Source organism: Rhipicephalus microplus, unplaced genomic scaffold (assembly GCF_043290135.1).
Source record: "Rhipicephalus microplus isolate Deutch F79 unplaced genomic scaffold, USDA_Rmic scaffold_13, whole genome shotgun sequence".
Lineage (NCBI taxonomy): Eukaryota > Metazoa > Arthropoda > Arachnida > Ixodida > Ixodidae > Rhipicephalus > Rhipicephalus microplus.
In genome coordinates, this window is record NW_027464586.1 from 27,961,277 (window position 1) to 27,984,674 (window position 23,398).

Genomic DNA, 23,398 nt, shown 5'->3' on the forward strand with positions numbered 1-23,398 from the left:
GTAGTGCGTCAGCAAACGATGACTAAAATGCGGAGAGGGTGCCTCCAGAGTGCGACCGCCATTTTAAGGTGATCCTTATAAACGTTAAGTTTATTATAAGGAAAATTATTATTATAGGAAAACAATCTTCTATTTCTTTTACTGTTTGGACGCTGCAGGGAACCGTCGGCTACGTGCCCCAAACAGCTACCGTGTTTAACGCGACTTTGCGGGACAACGTACTCTTTGGAAAACCTTACGATCCGGTACTCTACAGCCAAGTGCTCGAAGCGTGTGAGCTTGTGAAAGACATCAGTACGTTTCCGGCCCGGGACCACACGGAAATAGGAGAGAAGGTAATTACCATTCTTTCTTTTTGCAGCGAATGCTGTCTAGGAGTAAGAGAAACGAAAAACTGTTCCGCATCGGTGTCATGAACGCTCTTCATTAGCCAGGTTGTTGTAGTGCTCGACTGCTGTTCCAATGCTCGTGGTACCGAATCCCGGCCATGGCGGCAACATGTTTGTGATGGAGATACAAATTTATTTTAAGGCCCATGTTCTTAGAGTTACGTGCACGCCTGAAGTAGTCACAATGTCTGAAGCCCGCCACTTATAATGATGCCATGATTTTGGGGCGTTTAGCCTCAACCCTTTAATTATAGTCAAGATATGAGCAAAAGAGTGGGTACTTGGGCTGGTTGGTATTGCATTTTTCATAGGAATATACTTTCTTAGTGCGCAGGGAACGTTTTTAGAAAGAAGATTGTATCTGGTTAGAACTTTCATACAAGCCTACTCATGACACATGATCAGGCATCTACGGAAGCTGTCGTAGTTTGGAGCTGTCATGTGCTTTTGCGTTTTCGAAAGCTATGATTCAATATCACCTAGCCCAAACTCAATGTTCGTTGAAAAAACTCTCGTAGTTTTTTTTAATTTAAACATCACAATTGACAGCATAAGAGCAAGGCCCTAGGATTGTTCATATTTACGCACTCATACTCTGGTAATGATAATCAACTTGCCCACTTTGCCAGGGAGATATGTGCACTTAAATGTGAGAGTATTACTCATCGCTACTAGTCGCAGTGACGGAGAGTGTAGGACACTGTTCTTTTTTTGCATCCTGGCCTCGCCAAGCACATTCTTTTTACAAGCTGGCAACCAAACAATGTTGTTACGAGACTACATCACGCAGAAGAATCAAGACAGATGGCGAGAAAGACGACGTTATTCTGGGAGGTGGGGCACGCTCTGGCTTGCCATCTCGGCTTGGGCTTTGCGTCGTATAGATATATCTTAGCTGTAACCTCCTTTCTCTGTGTACCCTCCCGTAACATTTTGGTGGAAGGTGCAGGGTAGCGAAGCACGACGGAGCTTCGCAGCGGACGGCAAGTTGCCGCTTCTAACATGTCCACCGACAGGGATGCTGCGCCAACAGCCATGCCTCGCGCATCAACGACGCCCACCTCACATGTAGTTATTGTGACCACTCCGTCTCGCAATCCTGGAACTTTTCGGGAACTGACGGTGAAGACGTCAATGAGTGGCTTCAGCTCTACAAGCTCGTGAGTCAAAACAACAGATGGGATCCAACCATGATATTGCCAAATCTTATCTTTTACTTGAAAGGTACGGCCAAGGCATGGTTCAACAACGCAGAAGAGCTCACCAGCTGGGACGTCTGTAAGACGAAGTTGCGCGAGTAGTTTGGCCAATCTACCGGGTGCAGGCAGGCCGCTAAGAAAGAGCTTGGTAACCATGTCTAGACATCCACGGAGTCTTACTTAGCCTGTATTCAAGATGTCTTGACCCTCTGCCGTAAAGCTGATAACACCATGACCGATGCCGACAAGTTTGCGCACGTACTCAAGGGCATCGCTGTTGGTGCCTTTAGCCTTGTTGTATTTAAAGGCTGTTCGACAGTTCAAGACATCATTAAGGAGTGCCGACATTTCCAAGAGGCTAAAAGCCGTCGCATTGCCCACCACTTCACCCGTCTTCCTAACAACGCAGCAACATCAACTTGTGAGGACCTCCATTTTGAGACCCAGCCCAATCGACCCTCTGCTGACATTACAAGGGTCGATCGACGCGAAATCGAAGCGATGTCACCAGCATCCTTGAAGGTCCTGACGCAGAACGATCCTCAGCCCACTATGTCCCTCATAGAGAGCCCTGTGCGCCAAGAATTGGCAAACGCGGGCCATCAGACGATTTGTCCTGTGCACCGACCCGATGTTCATCCGCCTACCTTGAACACACGTCAGCCCTACCGGCGTCCTGCTCCACGTAACCGAGACCCAAACTCATGGAGGACGCCTGACGACAGCCCAACTTGCTTCCATTGCGAATGAGTGGTACACATTTCGCGTCATTGCCGAAGCACGTGGATGTCGCCCTCGTGCACAAACCCTAACTTCACGAACTTTGACACATCAGCCCGCCCTTCTGGCCAAGAAACAACCCGCAGTGATGACTCAGCTCATTACGACATAACCACCACGACCAATGCCTAGTACAGGTGCTCGCCTTCACCACGACGTAGATGCTCGCGGTCTCCCCCGCCACCCCGTTCCCCATCCCCGTCCTTCGCCCGACGGTTTCCTTTGGGAAACTAACTGGTGCCGCTCCTGCAGGTGACGCTGCAGCTACCACTTGCCGTACAATTCCTCTGTTGACCCTGTCGACCAACCCGAACTTGATTGATGTAAAAGTGGATGGTGTACCTGTTAAAGCTTTAGTCGACACTGACGCCCAAATTTCTGTTATGAGCTCGCACTTTCGTGACCGCTCAAAGAAAGTCTTGACTCCAGCCCTTTCACGATTTGTTCGTGTTGCTGATGTCAGTGCAACTGCCGTTGTTGGTGTCTGCACAGCACGCCTTACTATAGCCGGACATCAAACCTCCGTCCTCTTTACTCTTCTCACCAACTGCACCAATGATGTTATCTTCGGTCTAGACTTTATGTCCGCCCATTCGGCCTTCATGGACTGTTCAGCTAGAACGGTGCAACTTTACCTGCCCTGTACGCCTGATGCGCCCAGTCCGCCACAAGTTCATCTCCGCTCTTCTGAACATGTACATTTGTCACCGCAAACAGCTACCTGCATTGTCGTAGCAGCGTCGCCGCCTGTACCTGATGGAGACTACGTGCTCACGCCCATTACATCCGTCCTTCTGACTCGCAGTGTTACTTATCCGCACACTATTATTACGGTAAGGGAAAACCATGCTTACATACCTTTGCTGAACTTTGCTCTGTGTCCGCAAGTGCTTCCGTGTGGAATAGCCCTCGCCATGCTGACACCCTCTGAGGACTGCGTCATCTCAGCTTTGTACCCCAATGATGTGCGTCGCCGCAACTGCCCGCAGAGAGTCCATCTTCTAATGTGAAAAAAATGATCGCAGTGAACTTTTGCCGCATCAAACTGACGTGCTCCGTCACGTCCTTGAATCGTAGTTTGTCGTATTCGACTTCTGTTACCGTCCGCTAGGTCAAACAAGCATTATGAAGCACCGCATTAACACTGGCGATGCATCTCCGGTACATCAACGGCCGTACCGCGTGTCCCAGCGGAGCGTCAGATCATTCAAAAGGAAGTCGAGAAAATGCGCGCCAAAGACATAGTTGAGCAATCTTCAAGTCCATGGGCTTCCCCCGTTGTTCTTGTAAAGAAAAAAGGCATCAGTTGGCGATTCTGCGTCGACTACCGACATCTGAACCAGATCACTTAGAAAGATGTCTACCCGCTACCGCACATTGACGGCGCCCTGGATTGCCTTCATGGCGCTAAGTATTTTTCTTCCTTCGACCTTCTCTCAGGGTACTGGCAAATTGCTGTCGACAATGTGGACCGCGAGAAGACTGCTTTTGTGCCCCTGGCGGTCTTTACCAGTTTAAGGTCATGCCGTTCGGATTATTCAATACCCCTGCCACCTTCGAACGAATGATGGACACTCACTTGTGCGGGTTCAAGTGGTCAATTTGCCTATGTTAACTCCACGACGTCTTTGTGTTTTCCCCGACCTTTGAAACACATTTCGACCGCCTTTCCTCCAATCTTTCTGCTTTTCGTAACGCTAGACTGCAACTGAACTAATCGAAGTGCCACTTCAGACGCCAACAAATAACCATGTTAGGCCATCTTGTAGACTCCTCTGGCGTACGCCCTGATCCCGATAAAGTTGGAGCTGTGCAAAACTTCCCCGTCCCGACCAGCACTAAGGAAGTCCGAAGCTTTTTAGGTCCATGTTCTTACTTCCGACGCTTTGTAAACAATTTTGCGGATGTGGCCCGACCTCTTACGGACTTGCTGAAGAAGGATGCTACATTCTGTTGGGGCGCTTCGCAGGCTTCCGCGTTCTTTAATCTTATCGTGTTGCTCACAGCACCACCTATTCTGGCCCATTTTGACATGTCTTCCCCAACAGAAGTCCGCACTGATGCTAGCAGCCATGGAATCGGTGCTATTTTGCTCGAGCATCAAAGCGGCTGCGCCCGCGTTATCGCATATGCCAGCCGTCTGCTCTCTGCGCCCGAGCGGGACTACTCTATCAATGAACGGGAATGCCTTGCTAGGGTGGTTGGCAAATTTCGGCCCTACTTGCATGGTCGTCGTTTCACTGTCACAACTGATCACAACGCCCTCTTCTGGCTCTCGTCGTTAAAGCATCCATCTGGGCGTCTTGGTCGCTGAACACTACGGCTCCAAGAATATCACTACTCATTGTCTTACAAACCTGGCCGTTTACACCATGACGCTGACTGCTTGTCCCGCTATCCAGTGGACCCTCCTGAGGCTTTAGATGAAGCACCGCCATGTGTGCTTTTTCTCTCTGCTTTGAGCAACATCCGTGATCAACAGCGCCAAGCTCCCGTCTCACGTGACATTATTGAGAAGCTGAACTCTCTAATGCCCCATTCATCTACTCGACTGTTTTACTTAAACATGGCATCTTGTACCGCTACAATGTCAACACAAATGGGCGCAAACTGCTCCTTGTGGTGCCTTCCCACCTACGTTCGAGTGTTATCGCCCAGCTCCATGACGCCCCCACAACCGGTCACCTTGGTCTCTCCCGGACTCACGACCGCGTGCAGCGTCGATTTTACTGGCCCAGGCTTTATCGCTCTGTGCACCACTACGTCGTCGCATTCGAGCAGTGCCAACGTCGAAAAAAACCTTCTATGAGTCCTGCCGGACACTTCCAGCCACTTGATATTCCTATTGACCCCTTCTTACGAGTTGGTCTTGATCTCTTAGACCCGTTCCTACAGTGTACCTCCGGAAACAAATGAACAGCTGTCGCTACGGATCATACAACCCGGTACGCCATCAAGCGGGCTTTGCCAACCAGCTGTGTCACAGATGTTCCCGATTTTCTTCTGTACGATGTCATCCGCCATTATGATGCTCCATGCCAACTCCTCACAGATCGTGGACGCTATTTCCTCTCCCGAGTTATGGACGATCTGCTTCGCTCTTGCGCTTACCGAACGATTGCTCTTGCGCTTACCGAACTAATGCGCTTACCGAACGATTCAAACCGGACTTTAATTGACATGCTCTCCATGTACGTCTCCTCTGACCACCTAGACTGGGACGTTGCATTGCCATTGATCACATTTGCATACACTTCCTAACGCCACGATACCGCTGGGTTTTCACCATCCTACCTCTTATTTGGCCGCGGCCCAACTCTAGCTTTTCACACCATCTTTCCGACAGCTGTCGCTTCTCCGACTGAATACGCCCGTGACACTATCACCAGTGCTCACAAAGCACGAGAAGTCGCTCGGAAGCGCCTCTTAGCATTGCAAGAGCAACACAAGCAACGTTAAGACACACATCATCGTGACGTTTCCTTTTCCCCGGGTTCTCTTGTGCTGTTGTGGACACCGACTCGGCATGTTGGTCTTTCTAAGAAGCTGCATTCTCGGTACTCAGGACCATACCGCGTCTTGCGCCAGATGACCGTCGTTACCTACGAGATAGCCCCGCTGAAGTCGTCATCTCCAATGTTTACAGACATTGTTCATGTCTCCCGACATGAGCTCTACCACTCCGCAACATCATAGAAAGCACCGAAACGGTGCTTCTGCAACCGGGGGTCATGTTACGAGACTACATCACGCTGAAGAATTAAGACGAACAATGAGAAAGACGATGTGTTTGTGGGATGTGGGGCATGCTCTGGCTTGCCATCTCGGCTTAGGCTTGGCGTCGTGTAGTTATTTCTTAGCTGTAACCTCGTTTCTCGGTGTACCCTCACGTAACAATATTTTCTCGAAAAGGAATGAACCTGAGCCTACTCATTGTACCCTCAGGTTCCTTCATACCAGGGTAGACTTCTGGCTGATTTGCTAATTGCGAATTGACTACTAATTGAATAAACAATAGATGATACGAGTGGCATGCACTTTTTCTGATTCAGGGTTACAACCTGAGCGGCGGCCAGAAGCAGCGCGTGTGCCTAGCTCGGGCTGCCTACCACCAGTGCAGCATCTACGTCCTTGACGACCCGCTCAGCGCACTGGACCCGCACGTCAGATTGAAGCTGTTCAAGAAGCTTCTCGGCAAAGGTGGCATGCTCAAGGACAAGGTACAGGACTATAGGCTGGTCTTTCCTGTTTAATTACAATTTGGACCATGCCAATTTTGAGACAAAATAGAAGAGTGGTGTCATGGGGAGTGAGTGCATTATGAAATCTTAACGCTGACACGGTTGTCATGCTAGCCCAGATTGTGACACTTGTCGCTCCCACAATTGCACCTGATCTACGCCGATAAGAAACAAAGAAGTGCCCTTTTTGTTTACACGCGCCTCTCAAATGACTCTGAGTGGTCCAAGTGTGGTCATTTCGTAACAGCCGTGGCTCGAGAGGAATGTTTCTCTCGATTTATAGACATTGTTACGTAATAGGCGCTTGTAAATGTCACATTATTGCTAACGAAGTTACTGAGACAACATATGGGGTTCTTTACTCACCCTTTCCAATCAAAAGCCAGCGGAGCTTCAGGTACGCCTATTAAACAAAGATTCAATCAGACGCGTTTGCGTAATCATCTACATACGAGATGGGTGTTTTACAAAATGCCGTGGTGAGGACTTCTAGGGCGATAGCAATAAAGAGCTCGTTTTATTGGAATTTCGGCGCTGGTGGCGGTGCCGGCGTCGTTGGTTTTGAGCAAAAAATCTTCATGTTTGCGTGACCTAAAAACCTAGAAAGATGCAAATAAACTAAATATAAAAAATTAGGCAACTCTAAAATTTCACTTTTATGGCTCGATCACGATAGCGACATCCTATTCTTAGTGCGTACTTCACAGACTTGATGCATTAGGTCTTTTCGAAGTTGCTATGAATCCACAAAGGAAATAGGCGCAGTAGCGTGTGTGCCTTTTGCAGTGGTGAACCGGTTTTCAATCCCAAAGCCGTTATGATAATTACATATTCTGACACCCATTGAAAATGAAGGCTTGTACCACGCATAATCGATGCAATATTGCATGTTGCGTTGTGAAGGATCTATACAGAACGCGCGTGTTTGTGAAGCATGAAAACCACTTTCACAGCATGAATTTCTAAGCAAAGGAAGTTCTTTCCGCTGTTTTCACAAGCGGAGGCGTGGCAGTGTGGTATAGAACATCCACTTGCCCCGCACACGATTCGGGTTTGATTACCACTTGAACCCAAACAACCCTGGTTAAGTCAACACTCTGCTGCAGAATTTTTTTTATAATAAGGCTGTATTTCTTCCGTAACATTAAAGAAGGGTGGCTAGAGCAAAAGGCACTGAGGCCTGACTGAGGCTTCTGCTCCGTCAAAAAATTTGGCTACAGCGAACAGAATAATTCTACAATAAATACATCTGGTACATTACCATCTACCAATATAACAAAGTATTGTCACGTACCAAGAGCCGTAGAGAAGGGCTCTCGGCTCTTGGTTTAAAGCGAATGACAAGAATCATTAACTATACATCCATAACATCACTAGCACTCCTTAAAACGTACCTTTAGAAACTAGACAAAATAGAAAGAAGTCAGCATTATTCAATTACCATTCATTTAAAGGAACTCTTATAAACGTATTGGCAACAGTAAAATGGGGATCATTTAGCAATGCCATGATTTGAGAAATACTGTTCTGTCAGCCATAATGAATACTTGACCTCGCGTCCAATAGTTTTGGGTATACGATGTTTCCCATACTAGTATGCAGTACGAGAGTCTAGAGTAAATTTACGAATAATATGCCACTCTTTTTAACCACGTGAGCACAGTATCACGTATCTTAATGTAACCGCCAGTAATTTTGCTCAGATCAGCCGCAATGTTAGTAACATAAGTATCCCATGACAGATACTTTTTAAACCGTATACACCAAAATATTTAGATGTTCACACCTGTTCCAGTTCACCAACCCCCAGAAAACTTCAATGTAGTTTAACAATTACGTGCTTTATTCGTTGGCGCAAATATCATATACTTACTTTTGTTCACTTTCAAGCACGACCCATTTATGGGCAACCAATTTGGTAGTTTGTAGCGGAAGTGAATGACGGTGGCCGTGATTGTTTTTTGTGGTGTGCGCGTACCAAGTCAAATGCCGAGGCGCATGGCGCATACGCGGCCAACCTAGCTTCTGTTATCTCAGGCGTGCCGCGTACAACAAGCAGCGACGCCCCTTTTTGTGTTATCGTGTTTTCGAGCCCTGTTTTCCGTAACAATAAAGGATTCTTGTCCCAAGCTTCAAGAAGTGTAGGTGTGTTCTTTCCGCTCCCACTTGGGGGCAAGTACGCTACAAAGTGGTGACCCGGACGCGAGTTTAAAAAGGTGAGCGGATAGACCCCTTCACAATACTTTGCGCCAGGCGCCCTTACAAGGCTCCCGGAAACTGCGCGCTCATTGACTCCTGCATGATATCGTCAGCAAACATGTCTGCGCCCATGACGACGCTGCAGGCAGCTGCCAAGCAAGAATAAATGGGTGCCCTGTGTTCACTGATGCCATCTTGATAATGAAAAACGACTTCCGATCATTACGTAGTACGTGTAAAACATCAAGTGTACCGAGAAACACCGTGAGCGTGCCTCAATCGAAGCTGCACTTGACTGTCGCCAGCAGTGTTGGTCCGTTTTCAACGACTGCAGGAGACACCAAGAAGTGGACAATCGTATCCAGTGAAGATTAAGAAGACGTCGATATGCTGGTCTCGGTAAGTTATTTTATGCAGTTCCGACCAGAGCCGTAAAATGTTTGCTTACGAGACCGTCAGTGCACCCAAGTTTGCAAACAGTGCTTGGGCAGGTGCAGCTTCGGTTACCACGCTACCGAGCGCGAGCACGACTATTGCTGGAGTTGCAGAGTGACAGCGCCTTTAGTGCGAATATACTTCAGTGGAATGAATTATGCAACAAAAAACAAATTTAACTGAAACCCAGAGCTTAGAGTGTTTGTCAAAAGCTATGAAATAATAAAACGTACGCATGTGGTAATTCAGGTTTCACCGCAGAGTAGCTACGTATTTTCGTAAAGGCATGTGTGAATGTTTAATATCGAGTGCCTATAATGTTGCAAATCATTACACTTAGTGTGGGAAAGACTACAGTGTGTACCTCAAAACTGCAATCAAAAATAGTTTGTGGTTTGAGCTTGCATTCTCTACACGTAAATAATTGACAAATGTCCTGTGAAAGAAGAAAATGACCCGATGCAGCTAATTGCGCGTAGTGCTCAAAAATGCATCCTCAAAGACATTTCTTCTCATAGAAAATGCATGTTCGCGTAAGGCAAAGAAAGTATGATAGTGTGTCCAGTGCACAAGACAGGGAATGCTACACTATAGCAGTTCGGGGATGAATGATCAGTTTATGAACACTTTATAATCTCTTTGCAGCACTTTAATCAGAAATTCATTCGGCCCTTTGCAACACTGCTAGATTTGGCTCCTTAGAAAAGAACAAAAAACATCATTACATTTAAAGTGAACAGGTAATGTTTGATTTATGCAGAATATGCAATCATTTATACCATAACTATACTGAAAAGTGTAACTAACAAAATTGTACAACACGACGCCGTTGACAGATATTTATATGCATTGTTTTAAAAACATACTGAATTTTTGCAATTTTGCAAAAGTTAGCTCACATTTCTCTTTCAATGCAGATAACGTTCGCCTACCGTACAAGTTGCTACCAGGTAGTTTGCGAAGAGACTGCGCATCATACAGACAGACACACTCTGTTTGTCATCATTTCTAACATCTTTATTTTATTACCTCAGTCCTCCCAGTTTCTTTTGCAAGAAATACTTTGTATTTTGCAACTGACTAAGCTTCCTTCACTTTCGCAGCACTTGTTCTCGAACGTCCCACAGTGTGTAAAGGCTACTGACTGCAAAAATGTTACCTGCTTGCGTGAAATGAAAGGCCTAGCCTTCAAGAATCTAGAAAATGTACTGTAAAGTGCGAGTGCACTCTGCGAAAGTATTTACAATATCATTTTAAAAGCTAGTTTCCATATTTACAGTGCCCTGACATCGTAACACATAATAAGCTGCTCGTCATGTGCTTGTGCGAGAAATCGTGAAACTCGCTTGACTGCCACGTACTGTGGCTCCATTGCCAAGCAATAAGCAGTAATTTGGATAGTTTTTGTGACGCTGAGTGGCCATTTTGGTACCTGATGTAATCACAACTAGCCAGACTGCAGCATGAAGTCCTTAGAATTGCCTGATGAGCCTGAGAAAACCTGACTTTATTATAAGAAATAATACATCTTATCGGGATTTTATTTTCTTCTCACTTGCTCAGAGTCATTTTTGTATCCAATAAATTCGCATGGCAGAGTAAACCCACCTTTGAAAATTGGCATCGTACTCTTTTAGAACATCGGCTGTTGATGCGAATTCCAAGGATCCATTGAGGCCAACGCACCAGGCAATCTTTAAATGACCCTGCTGGGTTGCCATTTTGACAAAAAAAAATGGCCATCTGTGACTCACTGCCGAGGTTGACAATTTTTTCATCGCTAGCACCTGGTCCTGAACCTCAATGCTTGGTACTGCTGTATTCTGTTTTTTGTCGAAGTTCTTTTTCACTCTCTTTCGGTACTTAGCTTCAACCTCTCTAGTTCTCTCTTCTGCAAAGCTGAGCATCATTTCAACTCACAGCCACGTTGGCTGGTAATTATGTTGCTTTGCAGGAGCATTGAGAAGTCTGTTCATGAATTTTGTTTTTGTTCTTGTTTTTTCCAACTCCTGCACTAGCCTCGTTGAGGCTGCAGTATTTATTATTACGTAACAAGTGATGCGCACCCAAGAGATGCTTTTTAGGTCTGAGAATGAAGAGCTACGTTTTTTAAAGGCAGCTTTTCCAACCTTCTGGCAAGTCAGGGCACATGCTTAAATATCAATAAATGTCCCAATTAGCTGGTTCCACTAGCCCAATAGCTGCTGAATGACATCAAGCCGTAAACCTAAGCGTAATTCGCTGTCGGTTTGCCCAATCATTGGGTTGGTGACTCTAAATCTGGTTCACTCTCTTTCACTAATAATGACTTTTTTTTCAAACGTCTTTTAAATTAGAAAGGAGATGAGACTGCTCGTGTCCTCTTTTTTGATTTTGCTGCCACCAACTTTTTACAAGCTATAACCTTTGGATTTTTTTACTATCTTCTTCTAAGTTCACGTGAATGACCTCCAATGGTGCAGAAAAGTGTTGTGATTGTACTATTTGTTGAGTCAGTGACCAAACATTACTTTCTTATTCATAAATATTGTACTTGTTCTGTTGTTTCTTCTTTCATGCCGAATCATGTGAACACATTGGTTCGCTTCAAGTACGTCAACCAGATGCCATCTTGACCACCCAATTGACAGTGCTTAGGATAAAGAATCAATATTTTTAATTAGGGTAGGTTGCACTTTGATCAACCCTGCTTTTGTCACTTTTAGAGCTTCAGTTTCTTCTCAAAGATTCAGAGCATTTACTCTTTTACACACGAGCTAGTGGGATACCAAGTACGAAAACTACAACACCGTCTTTTGTTGAAGCTTCTGGTTGCCCGAATGGCCGGTGCTTCTTTCTCTGTTGTCATGCAATTCACTTCCGCTTCGTTAAACGTGTACCTGCAGTAACCAACCACACAAAGTTAGCATATACTTGGCAGTTTTTCATCTCATTATTAGAGTATCGCTCTTATTCACTATTGTGGTTCATCTGTACTCAGCTTGAATGGTAGAGCAGTCATTGACTACTAAATACTAGATCAGTCACATATTTTTTTAACAATGCAAACCTTACTTTTGTTCCATTCTTTGAGTTCAGTCTTTGATTTAGCCGTTTGTGCAGCTGTCGGTTCTTGTACTCGATGTTATGCCATCTCTGTGACTTCCTCTGTGATGTTGACACATTTTAAGTGCAGACTGCTTCATGTGCAACTGTTCTAAAGAACAAGTAAAAATGTCAATAGACAGCATGTTTCTGAACACAAAATTTAAAACTATTTCGTTTTCTGTTCCACTGATTCTAGGCGGGCCCTTAAAGCAATGTGAATCGGTGACTGGAGCTGGAATGCGTACTGCTGCTCGGCTCAGTGTCGACAAGTACTGCAATAAGGACAGCATTTGCCTTTGTGGTCTTTTTCTAAAGGTGTTTAGTAGATATAATTTCTCATTCTGCTTGACAAGAGGCTGATGTGCAACATAACCTTTGGTAACATTTAAATATGATATGAACCCATGAATTGCCGGAGAAAGCCTGCTCCTATAGAAATGTTATATTTACTTTGAAATAAATTCTCGCAAATACAGTTTGTAGTGCTGAGTGTTTTCACTTTCACTTACCCTAAGACAAGCAAAATCTGTCCTGTTAAGTCATCTGCAAGCACAGTTACACCACAGTACTGTCTGTCATAAGAGGTGAAATCAAAGTCGAACCCACCTCAACTTTTCAAGGGCTGGGTGTACTTTCGACTGTACAATGACTTCAATTTCTAGCACATTCATAATCCTTGAATAGAAATGGTTTATGCTGGTGATACAATATTTTAAACTAATAAAATTTCATACGGTAGGCCTTTCGGCCAGTCCTGTCAATTTGTCTGCTGTGATTTGTCTATGTAGGTCAATCGGTCAAAAATGTTTTATCTTTTGCAAAATATATAAACGAGTATGGGTTAGTATACACAGAAGGAGGTCCCATAGCACAAAACTGAACGGGGACCTTTTGTGAAAATATACTTGAGAAGCATTGAAAAATGGCAACTAAAAACGGCAAGTCATTTTGATAGAAATAAACACAAGACAAACTTGTAAATTCCAGCTGAAGTGGTAATAAAACAATGTTCAGTAAATAAACATGGCTATGAAAAAAAAACGGCAGCAGAATCTTGAAGAAAAAGGACCTCAATGAATGATACAACAGGCAACTCAAATCTGCCTAAAAGGGTTGCATGACAATTGATTACTGCATAGTGGTATTGAATTCCGAAAATGTATGGCAGCAAAGATGGTAGTGTGTTTGTCGTAGTTAGTGTGTGTATGTGTTAGTAAAGAAAATGTTGTTAGAGACGAACCTAGTGGTATTAGCGTTTACCAATTAAAATTTTTGAAAGACATTGGCTGTTTCGTAACTGTTAGCACACTTACCCTCGTATTCACAAACGCTCCTTCACTCAAGGGCTCTCCTCGACTTGAAAAAGTCGATGGGAGCGCCGTCTCTTGGCAGACCAAGTCTCTGCTTATCGGCAATATTCTGCAGCGATTCTTGAGAAGCGCAGCGTCAATTTCAGTCGAGCAGCGGCGCAGTGCTCAACTCAGTCAAGTGAAGGATGAAATTCGAGTCGAGGAGCGTTTCTGAATACGGGGGTTAAATACAAGAATCCCCAGTTTTTAATCGAGTCAAATACACACTGTTAGTACACTATGTTGCTGAATAAGTGGGGACACGCTGGTGAATAGTATAGGGTGCAAATGGCTTGGCTTTGGAGACGTTGAAGTGGGAAGACATAGACGGATTGGTTTCCGCCCATGACGGGATGCAATACGTAATAAGACTGTGGATAATAGCTAAGTATGCTTTAAGCAAAGTTGAAGCTTGGTCGTGCTTTAATTATTTTCTGATACCATGAGCTATCCTATACGTGAAATGTGATGATGGAACTTTAGATGAGCAACTAGGAGTACCTCTAAGATCGTGAACTTAGTGGTACAAAGATGTTATTTGTGTGCATTGTTAAACCTTTAGCTGTGCACCAGTTCTTTAACAATAATGGTGTCCAATGACTTTTGCTGTACAATTTTCTCATTGTTAATCCGAGAAAATGGGGGACCACAAGCCGGCCATTGTGACCAGCACGTCATTGCCTCGTTTCGAAATTTGTTTCGAAACCTTCACTCTTACACCATGCTAGACAGCACGAGATGCAAGCTGCTCTAAGGTGTTTGGCACATAGTCTCTATTAACTGTGGAACTTGTGTACTGCTCTCCTTCGCCAAATGAATTCACAATGAAGCAAAAAGGTAGCTGTTAATATTACATTTTACGATTTTGTAGTTGTACATCTGCACATTTCTAAAAAATGAAATTTCAACTTTCTGAATTTATAGGTGTAAACATTTTGTGGAGAAACATAAAATCTAATATTGACATGTGGTCATTGCAAGTCAACCATCAAGGGACCACGTCGTGGTCCCTTGATGGTTGACTTGCAATGGGTGGTGCACGTGCAGCTGACTGGTTCAGTAGAGCATCCGATGCAGGCGCCTGTTGTGACGGATGTCGTTCCTTTCGTGATGCGGATGCTGTTGTCAAATCGGGCGCTGTATCTGATGTTGAATGTTGTCTATGCTGTATAGGCGACGGGATTATCGGTGCGACATCCTTGTCATCCAGTGGGTCTAAGTGTTCGGGCGTCCTTTTTAGATGCTGACGATTCCTTCGATAACGCCGGCCTTCATCTGTACAGACTATGTAAGATCTAGGGCCAGCAAGTTTCTCTACTCGGGCTTTCGGAAACCACCCCTTGTCGTTTCTTATTCTGACGACGTCCCCTTCGGAGAGAGGTGTGAGAGGTATGCCTTTGCCGTGATCCTGTGGATGTTTCCGCACTGACGATGTCGAAGCCGATGAGAAGTCTGGAAGTCGTCCCCGAAGCATCCGTCCCATAAGGAGCTGACTTGGTGTGCGTCCGTCTATCAGGGGCGAGATTCGATAATTGAGCAGTGCAACCCAGAACTCCTCGCCAGCGTACTCACTTTTCTTCAAGAGGCGCTTTACGACCTGTACCCCTTTCTCAGCTAGACCATTGGCCCTGGGGAAGTGTGGACTGGATATGGTATGAGTAAAATCGTATTTTACTGCAAACTGTCTAAACTCTCGCGATGTGAACTGTGGTCCTCCATCGGTACAGACTTCAATGGGTATACCGTGGCGAGCAAACATGGTCCCTAGTGTGTCCACTACGACCTGACTTGTTGACTGAGGCAACTGTTCCACTTCTGGGTAGTTGGAGTAGGCACAGTACGCAACCAGGTAACGCTTGCCCCCATGGTCAAATAGGTCGACACCAATTCGCTGCCACGGCCGCGTTGGGATTTCCCTCGATAACAGTGGCTCTGAAGGTTGCCGGTAGGCAAAGTGCTGACATGTGGCACACTTGCTAATGAGTGACTTGATGTCAGCATTCATCCCAGGCCAGTACATCAGAAGGCGTGCTCTGGCTTTGCACTTGCTCATTCCCAAATGGCCTTCATGAAGACGTTGCAGCATGGATCGCCTCAGACTCTTTGGGATTACCACCCTGCTGCCCCGCAAAAGCACTCCATCAACATATGACAGTTCTGACAAACATGGAGCTAGTTCGCCTGAGACTGGTCGTCCTTCCTGGAGTGCCTCCACCACTTGCTTGAGGTATGGGTCCGCCAGGATTGCAGAGGTCAGTTCAGTCTTCGTGTTCTCACTTACGATGCTGGCTAGCACGCGAGTCGCATGGATGCATACGTCTTGTTCGCTTTCTCCGTCACTCGGTTGGGTTCCTGGAATTCGGGACAGTGTGTCCGCCACTAGCAGATGCTTCCCAGGAACATATTGCAATTTGATATCAAAAGGCATTAGCCTCAAGAAATAGCGCTGCAATCGTGGCGGCATTTCACTCAGGTTCTTTTGTGAAATAGCAAGCAAAGGTCGGTGGTCTGTTTCGACTGTCACTGATAACCCCAGTACGAACTCCCGGAAACGCTCACAAGCAAACGTCACGGCCAGCGCTTCCTTTTCAATTTGGGCATATTTTGTTTCAGCCTTTGAGAGCACCCTTGAAGCATAACCCACTGGGCGCCAATCTTGGTCATGGAGTTGAAGAAGAGCAGCACCTACTGCAAAGCTTGATGCATCAGCTGAGAGTTTCGTTTGCTTCAATGGGTCAAAAACTGCGATCACTGGAGCCGATGTCAAAGCCTTAATAAGATCTTTCCATTCTTTGTCATGGTGAACTTCCCATATGAATTCAACATCATTCTTTATCAATGACCTAAGGGCGTCAGTTCTTTTTGAGAGATTAGGTATGAATTTGCCAAAGTAATTCATAATACCTAAAAACCTTTGAACTTCCTGTTTACTCGACGGCTTTTGCATGTTGGCAACGCATTCAATGAGACTAGCATCGGGTTTTATTCCTTCTTTGCTGATACAATCTCCCAGGAATTTAACTTCGGCCTTCGCGAACAGACACTTTTCTTTGTTCAGTGTCAGGCCAGCCTTTCTCGCTGCCATCAGTGCTGCACGCAGGCGTTGATCATGCTGCTCTTTTGATGCACCCCAAATTAAAATATCATCGACATATACGCGTGTGCCCGGCAGGTTTTCAAACACTTCCGTCATTGCCTTCTGAAATACTTCGGGGGCGGACGCGATACCAAATGGCAGGCGCAAAAATCGGTATCTTCCGAACGGCGTGCTAAAGGTGCAGATCTTTGAAGTGTCTTCGTCTAAGGGGATCTGGTGAAACCCGCTATTGGCATCAAGCTTGGTGAACATCACCGCTCCTGCCAGCTCTGCTTCTATTTCTTCACGTGAGGGTAGCTGATAATGCTCGCGTTTAAGGCTTCGATTAATGTACCGCGGGTCTAGGCATATTCGCATGCGGCCATTCTTCTTCATAATAAGAACAAGGGGACTCACCCAGTCTGACGGCTCTTCCATTTTGCATATGATGCCCTGCGAGACCATCCGGGCCAACTCCTGCTTAAGTGGCGCTCGCAGTGCGTGTGGCACTTTCCTCGGCGGCATGATCGTGGGGCGCGCATCATCCTTCATTGCCAGCGAATATGGTCTACGGATGCAGCCCAGACCGTGGAATAACTCCGGGAACTCGGTGACCCAGTCGGTGCTAACGTCACTTCTTGAAGATACATCGTGAACGCGGGAAATCAGCCCGAAACGTTCTGCTGCATTCAATCCGAGTAGGACTTGCTTGCCTCTCTTGACCACAAAAAAACTGATATTCTCTTGCTGCTCTCCTAGACGTAGTGGCAGACTGATAACGCCCAAATGATGTATTTTGCTTCCTTCGTAGTTAGTAAGTACTGTGGTCGATGGCCGCACCATGGTCGGCAAACGCATCCTGCGAAAGTACGAGTACGGCAATATGTTCGCTTGCGCTCCTGTATCCACTTTCAGTTCTGTCGGGTGCCCGGCAAGGTCCCCTGCCACCGTCCAATCCTGATTTTTGGACACGTTTCTGATTTGTACCGTGAGAACTTGAATGTCTTCATCGGTAGCGTCCGAGGACTCCTCCAGTGCATCTTCTGTTGCAGCGACGCCTAACTCATGAACGCCGCGTCTACTCCTGCAGCAAGCTGCAAAATGGTTTCTTTTGTTGCACAGCGTGCACGTTTTTCCAAACGCTGGGCAGCGTCTTGGTCCGTGAATCTTGCCACAGTAGCCACAGCGTCGACGTTGTCCGCTCGTACAAGACTGTCCGGCAGCGTTTGCAATTTTTTCGACTCTCTGCACTTTCGCTTCGCTTTCAAGAGCCCGGTTCTGCGTTGCTGCCAGTTCCGCGGCTTTGCAGATTTCTACAGCTGATTCTAGGGTTAAGTCCTTCTCCTGAAGCAGGCGTGCACGTAGCTTCTTGTCGACGATACCGCACACTATCTGGTCCCTCACCATCGAGTCCCTAAGTTCGCCAAAATTACAAGTCTGTGCTTTCAACTGAATGTCGCGCAAAAACTGTTCGAAAGGTTCACCATCCTGTTGTTGCCGACTGCGCAGGACGTACCTCTCGAATGTCTCGTTGCACCGAGGCGTGCAGTAGTCTTCGAAGGCTTTGACGATCGAGTCATAGTCCTCTCGTTGTTCTGCTGATAGAGGTAGGGTGTTAAACACTTCAATTGCCTCTGGGCCCGCAACGTGTAGAAAGATGGCAGCCTTCTGTGCTGGCGTCCGTTTCTTGTTGGTCTCAGTAGCTTTGAAGTAGAGTTCGATTCGTTGGCGGAACTTTTTCCAGTTGTCGGCCGGAGTATTTGTCAGTACAAGTGGCTCGGGTGGTGGTAGGCAGTCCATCTTCAGCGCAGGGTTCGACTGTTACACTTCTGACACCATGTTCTGCTTTACGCGCTCAGCAAAGACACAACCACACGAGACGCTAGCTAGCAAGGGACTGTTTATTGATGGCCGCCGCGCCGCGCGCGCGCCCTCTCTCCAGGTGGCCAGGTGAGGTGGGATCATCCCGATTTATTAAGCGGTGGCCCGCCTGGTACAATGGTGTTGAAGACTGCAATGGTTCGGGGGATTGAGACCAAGTTTTTTATTTCAGCAAACCTTAGCCTGAAGTACGAAAAGGCTAAATACAAGCAATGCATAGCCTGCCCTGATAGTGGTAAACTGCGCGTCGGTCATCAATAATCTGACAAGCAGTACAGCGTGTCTGGTTTGATACTTGTGCTATGGAAAATTGCAGGGTTATTGCTGGTGGCTGGGCAAGCTCTAGGCTTTTCGCGACCGATTCACGAACTTACCAGGGTGATTGATTTCAAGTTATTGCGGAGCTTCTCAAGCACTACTGCGCAGCCTGTGCCGAATGTTGCCTATAGTCTTTGTGAGTGCAACCCGAGATTATCTAAATAAAACACAAGTGGTAATATGCATGCACTTAGTTGTGATGCTTGTCATTTATATGCTGAATTTATCCCAAGTAAAAAGACATTTTATTCCGAAAGACCAAAAACATATGAATGTGGTGTGTTGTGCTGCTTGTGTTATTGCCGTGAGAAATATATAAAGCAATTCACATAGCTGAAGCAGCAATATATGTGGACGTCCCATTCTCCAAGAATTTCGCAATGGCAAGGTATTTTTTTCATTTTCAGCACATCTTGTGACAGCCCTGATTAATCAACTCATATCCAGAATTCTCTGGCAAAAACACTTAACATAGTGCGTTTTCTTTTTTATTTGAGGAAAACATTGAATTGTTGATGTGAGGTTTTGCACTTGTTTTTATTAATTTTTGTGCAACAAAGCACCCCGACTATGTAGGCATTTGACTCATCTTGATCCAGAAAATGCATGCTTCCAGAGCTTCTCAGAAAATACATTTTATTACTATTAAGGAATGTATTTAGCCAACTTGCCACTCGTGATTTAGGCAAAAATTTCACCAATTTATTAGAACTTACTGCATTTCTGTCTGGTGTGTCCTAAATTTCAAAATGTATTTTTTAAATTCACTTTGTTGATTTTATTCCAATCTCAGCGGAGTTATTATTGCTGTCTGTCTTTAAGTTTTTATTATTATTGCACAAATTATTCAATAATAAATAAGTAGGTTCCTATGAACAGGCTTATGTTGAATTAGCTGATTTAATCTAAGAGTAAAAAAAGATGAACTATAATTTTATTCTTCTTGCCAATGGACGACAAGATTCAGAGCAACTGCTAACATATAGTGTTAATGTTTTTACTTGCATTACATGTCACGAATTGGCATCATTTGTACTCAGGTACGTTTTCTTTTCGCCATTTACGTACCTTGAGGCATGTGCCAGGGTGTGTTAAAAGATAGATAAGATACATCACAAAAAAAGCACTCGTGATGTTCACAGATACCCAATCACAATCACACAAAAAGCTGGTTGGTCATTGGTAGCGACAACAATACTTGGGGTGTGCAAATATTTAAATAACGGGTCAAATACCATTCGCTAGTTAAATTGAACTGTACATGTATAAAATTTCTACTATTTTAAAAATAATCTGGCCCTATGGCACAATCTTGAAGCAGCAAAACATTGAATCAGCTGAAAGTTTATTTATTTCTTGTAATCCCTGAACTGCCACTTTAAATGCGGCCCAAGTGTTGGCAGCTATATTGATTGTATAAGCATAAAAAGATAAAGCATTTTAGCTACAAAGTGCACTATCACTGTTTTTACTGTGGTGGAGTTGCATCGCATTAGTCCTTTCCTGTTTTCATTATTGAAGTTAGGGACTATGGCTGCATTCAGCTTCATGACTAAAAACACATGCAAGTAAGTCTTTTGTTCACCTAAAGTTTTCTTACAGGCACAGCTTCGAACACTTGATTTTTACATGCTCTCTGTGCCAGGGCATATGTTGTGATAATTTCGCCTGTTCCAATAATATTTAGCGGAATGCATGGTGTTCGGTTGAAAATTTTTTATCTCATACTGCAATTTTACTTAAAAGCTGCCAACAGAGTTTCAACATGAATAGTGTAGTTGCTGTGGTATTTCAACATTCAGTTGAAAAGTATTTCGAAGGATCTGGTCGCTGCTGTATATAGGCTCATCACAGTTTGCGTAATTGTATTATTTGGTGACAGCTCGTGATTACTTAGTTCAAATAAATGTTGTGGAGTGCTAGGAATAGTTTTAAAAAGGTTTCTTTACTCTTTGAAAACAATAAGAAGAGTATTAGGTTAGTTTAAGCGTTCTATTCGGTTAAACCGCTATTGGATTCGTATTGAATTTGCTTTTAAAATTCACTACTCGCAAACCACTTTTTTGACCACGTCTTGTAGTATGACAGTGCTCGTGCTGTCAACGCTTCACCGCTTTGACTTCGTGCGTCGCGGTGAAGTGATCAAAAAAAAAACGTCAACTGGAGGCGGGTTTTTTATATGCACAGCATGCAGTAGATTTCCAAGTGTATTTGGCCTAGCGCAAGTCCGCTGTCACGCGCGTCCTTGTCTTCTAATAATAGCGTGGCCTCTCGCTCCTCAAGTGAATGGAATTGCTTGTTTAGAGTGACAATACGAAGATATTCGTTTGCAGGTCTATCGAGAAGCTGCTGCAGAAATTCTTGCTACTCGTTTCACATCGCTATCATAATAAGCATAGGTGGCATTCACCACGAGTAGCCTAATATATGCCAGAGTGAGTATAAACTGAGCGATCGAGTGACGTGCGCGACGTAAGCACTCAAGTGCTCCGAAAGCAGATCTTTGAGCTGCAACAAATGCTTACAAAGTTAAGATTATTCTTATATAGTCCACACATGAACTCTTCAAACCGTCATCATCCATTTTTCACTGCATATCGGCGCCGACTTCGATGCTTTCGGCGATCGGTGCAAACGGAGCGACGAGTCTTTCGGCAGCGTCGACACAGGCATGCACACTGCGTTTTTGTAGCACCTTGGTAGCACCAACAACTTGGTAGCACCCTCTTCCCATTCATCGTAGGCGGTTTGCCAGCACGCGTGCGAGCGTCAGTTTTGTTCTCCTCTTCACTACGGCATTTGCATCGGCTGTGCCCGCCCCCGACACACGAATCTTGCAGCGTCGACATAGGCGCAGTCATGTTTGCTGACGAAATTAAGCGCGAACTAATAAGCGCGCAGCTTCCTTGAACCTCGTGGGGCCGCTTGGTGCAGTGCACTGTGAGGAGGGGGGGAGTCAATGTGCTCATCTTTGTAAACTCACGACCGGGACGTTTGAAAAAACATAAGTCATGACAGAAGAAACAGGCACTTCAAGCTCGTCCCCAACTAACACCTCGGAGTTACTTTCCTATTTCTGGCCCAAAAAACCCCGGGGTCTGGTTCAGCCAAGTTGAAGCCTGCTTCCAGCTTCACCGCATCACATAGCAGGAGACGAAATACTTCCACGTCGTAGGAGCATTGCCATTTGACATTGCTGACGCTATAGATGACGTGCTCACCTCCACTCCAGGTAAAAAAGGCTTACGAAGAACTCAAGAGCACCGTCCTGAAACGTCTTGAGCTGTCTGAACAGAGCAGGCTGCGACAATTCCTGTCTTTTGAAGAGCTCGGTGACCAACTTCCTTCAAAACAACTTCACCAATTGCGCCAGCTACTTGGCCAACAAACGTCAGAGGAGCAGCAACAACCATTGCTTTGCGAGTAGTCTTTCTAGACACTACCACAGTCAACACGAATGATAATCACCGGCTCGGAGGATGTCACCCTCGAGCGTCTGGCTCAACTCGCCAGCCGCATTGTCGATAAAACCGATCCATCAAAAATGCCTATTGCGGCAGCGGGTACGTCCGAACATGCGGACCGGTTACGTCGCCTGGCGGACAGAGTTGACAGGCTGGCTGCAGCAGTCGAAAACATCGCCTTGTCCTACAGACACCGCCCTGCACAGCATCGTTCGTTGTCACGTGCTCGAAATCCGAAGCACCGCGATCACTAGAGCGAGACAGAGCAGTGCATTTGCTGATACTACCGCCGTTTCAGAGAGCAAGCCACTCGCTGCACCCAACCATGCTCGTGGACGAGAAACGCACCGGCCAGTCACTAATGGCGGAATGTGACACAGGCCGTCGCTCAAGCCGCCTCTTCTTCGTGGTCGACCACATCACCAGCAGACACCTCCTTGTTTATACCGGGGCAGAGCTATTCATTCTATCAGCAACAGCTCAACATCGCCGACGCGGCAATCTATTTCCAGCCTGATTGCAGTCAATAATACTGCTATTACTTCATATGGAGTGCAGTCGATGACGATGGACATCGGACTCAGGCGCACATTTGCTTCTGTTTTTTTTTTCTTGCTCCGCCATCTAGGGGGATGTGGGGGGGGGGGGTTATAGCGGAAGTGAATGACGGCGGCCGCGATCATTTTTAGTGTGTGCGCGTACCAAGTCACATGCTGAGGCGCACGGCGCATACGCGGTCATACTACCTCATGGTATTTTCGGCGTGCCGCGGACGATAATCAGCGACGCCCCTTTTTGTGTTATCGGGTTTTGGAGTCCTCTATTTCATGACGACTGAAGCAGTCTTGTCCCAAGCTTCAAGAAGTGTAAGTGCGTTTTTTACGCTCCTACTTGGAGGCAAGTACGCTACAAGTTGATCTAAATACGTACTAACTGTATTTTACAACGCTGCCATTGAACTGTCGAAAAAAACATTTATA

General features: G+C 45.7%; 1 protein-coding gene across 4 annotated transcripts in view; it reads left to right on the forward strand.

Annotated features, from left to right (window-relative positions):
* Positions 1–23,398, forward strand: part of LOC119165924 (ATP-binding cassette sub-family C member 2) — a 1,429,043-nt gene that overhangs the window by 725,777 nt on the left and 679,868 nt on the right. For all 4 annotated transcript variants that reach the window (XM_075882663.1, XM_075882666.1, XM_075882665.1 and 1 more), the window contains 2 exons: positions 159–335; positions 6,421–6,588. In XM_075882663.1, the coding sequence (XP_075738778.1) occupies positions 159–335; positions 6,421–6,588 (345 nt within the window). The remainder of the gene's footprint in view (positions 1–158; positions 336–6,420; positions 6,589–23,398) is intronic.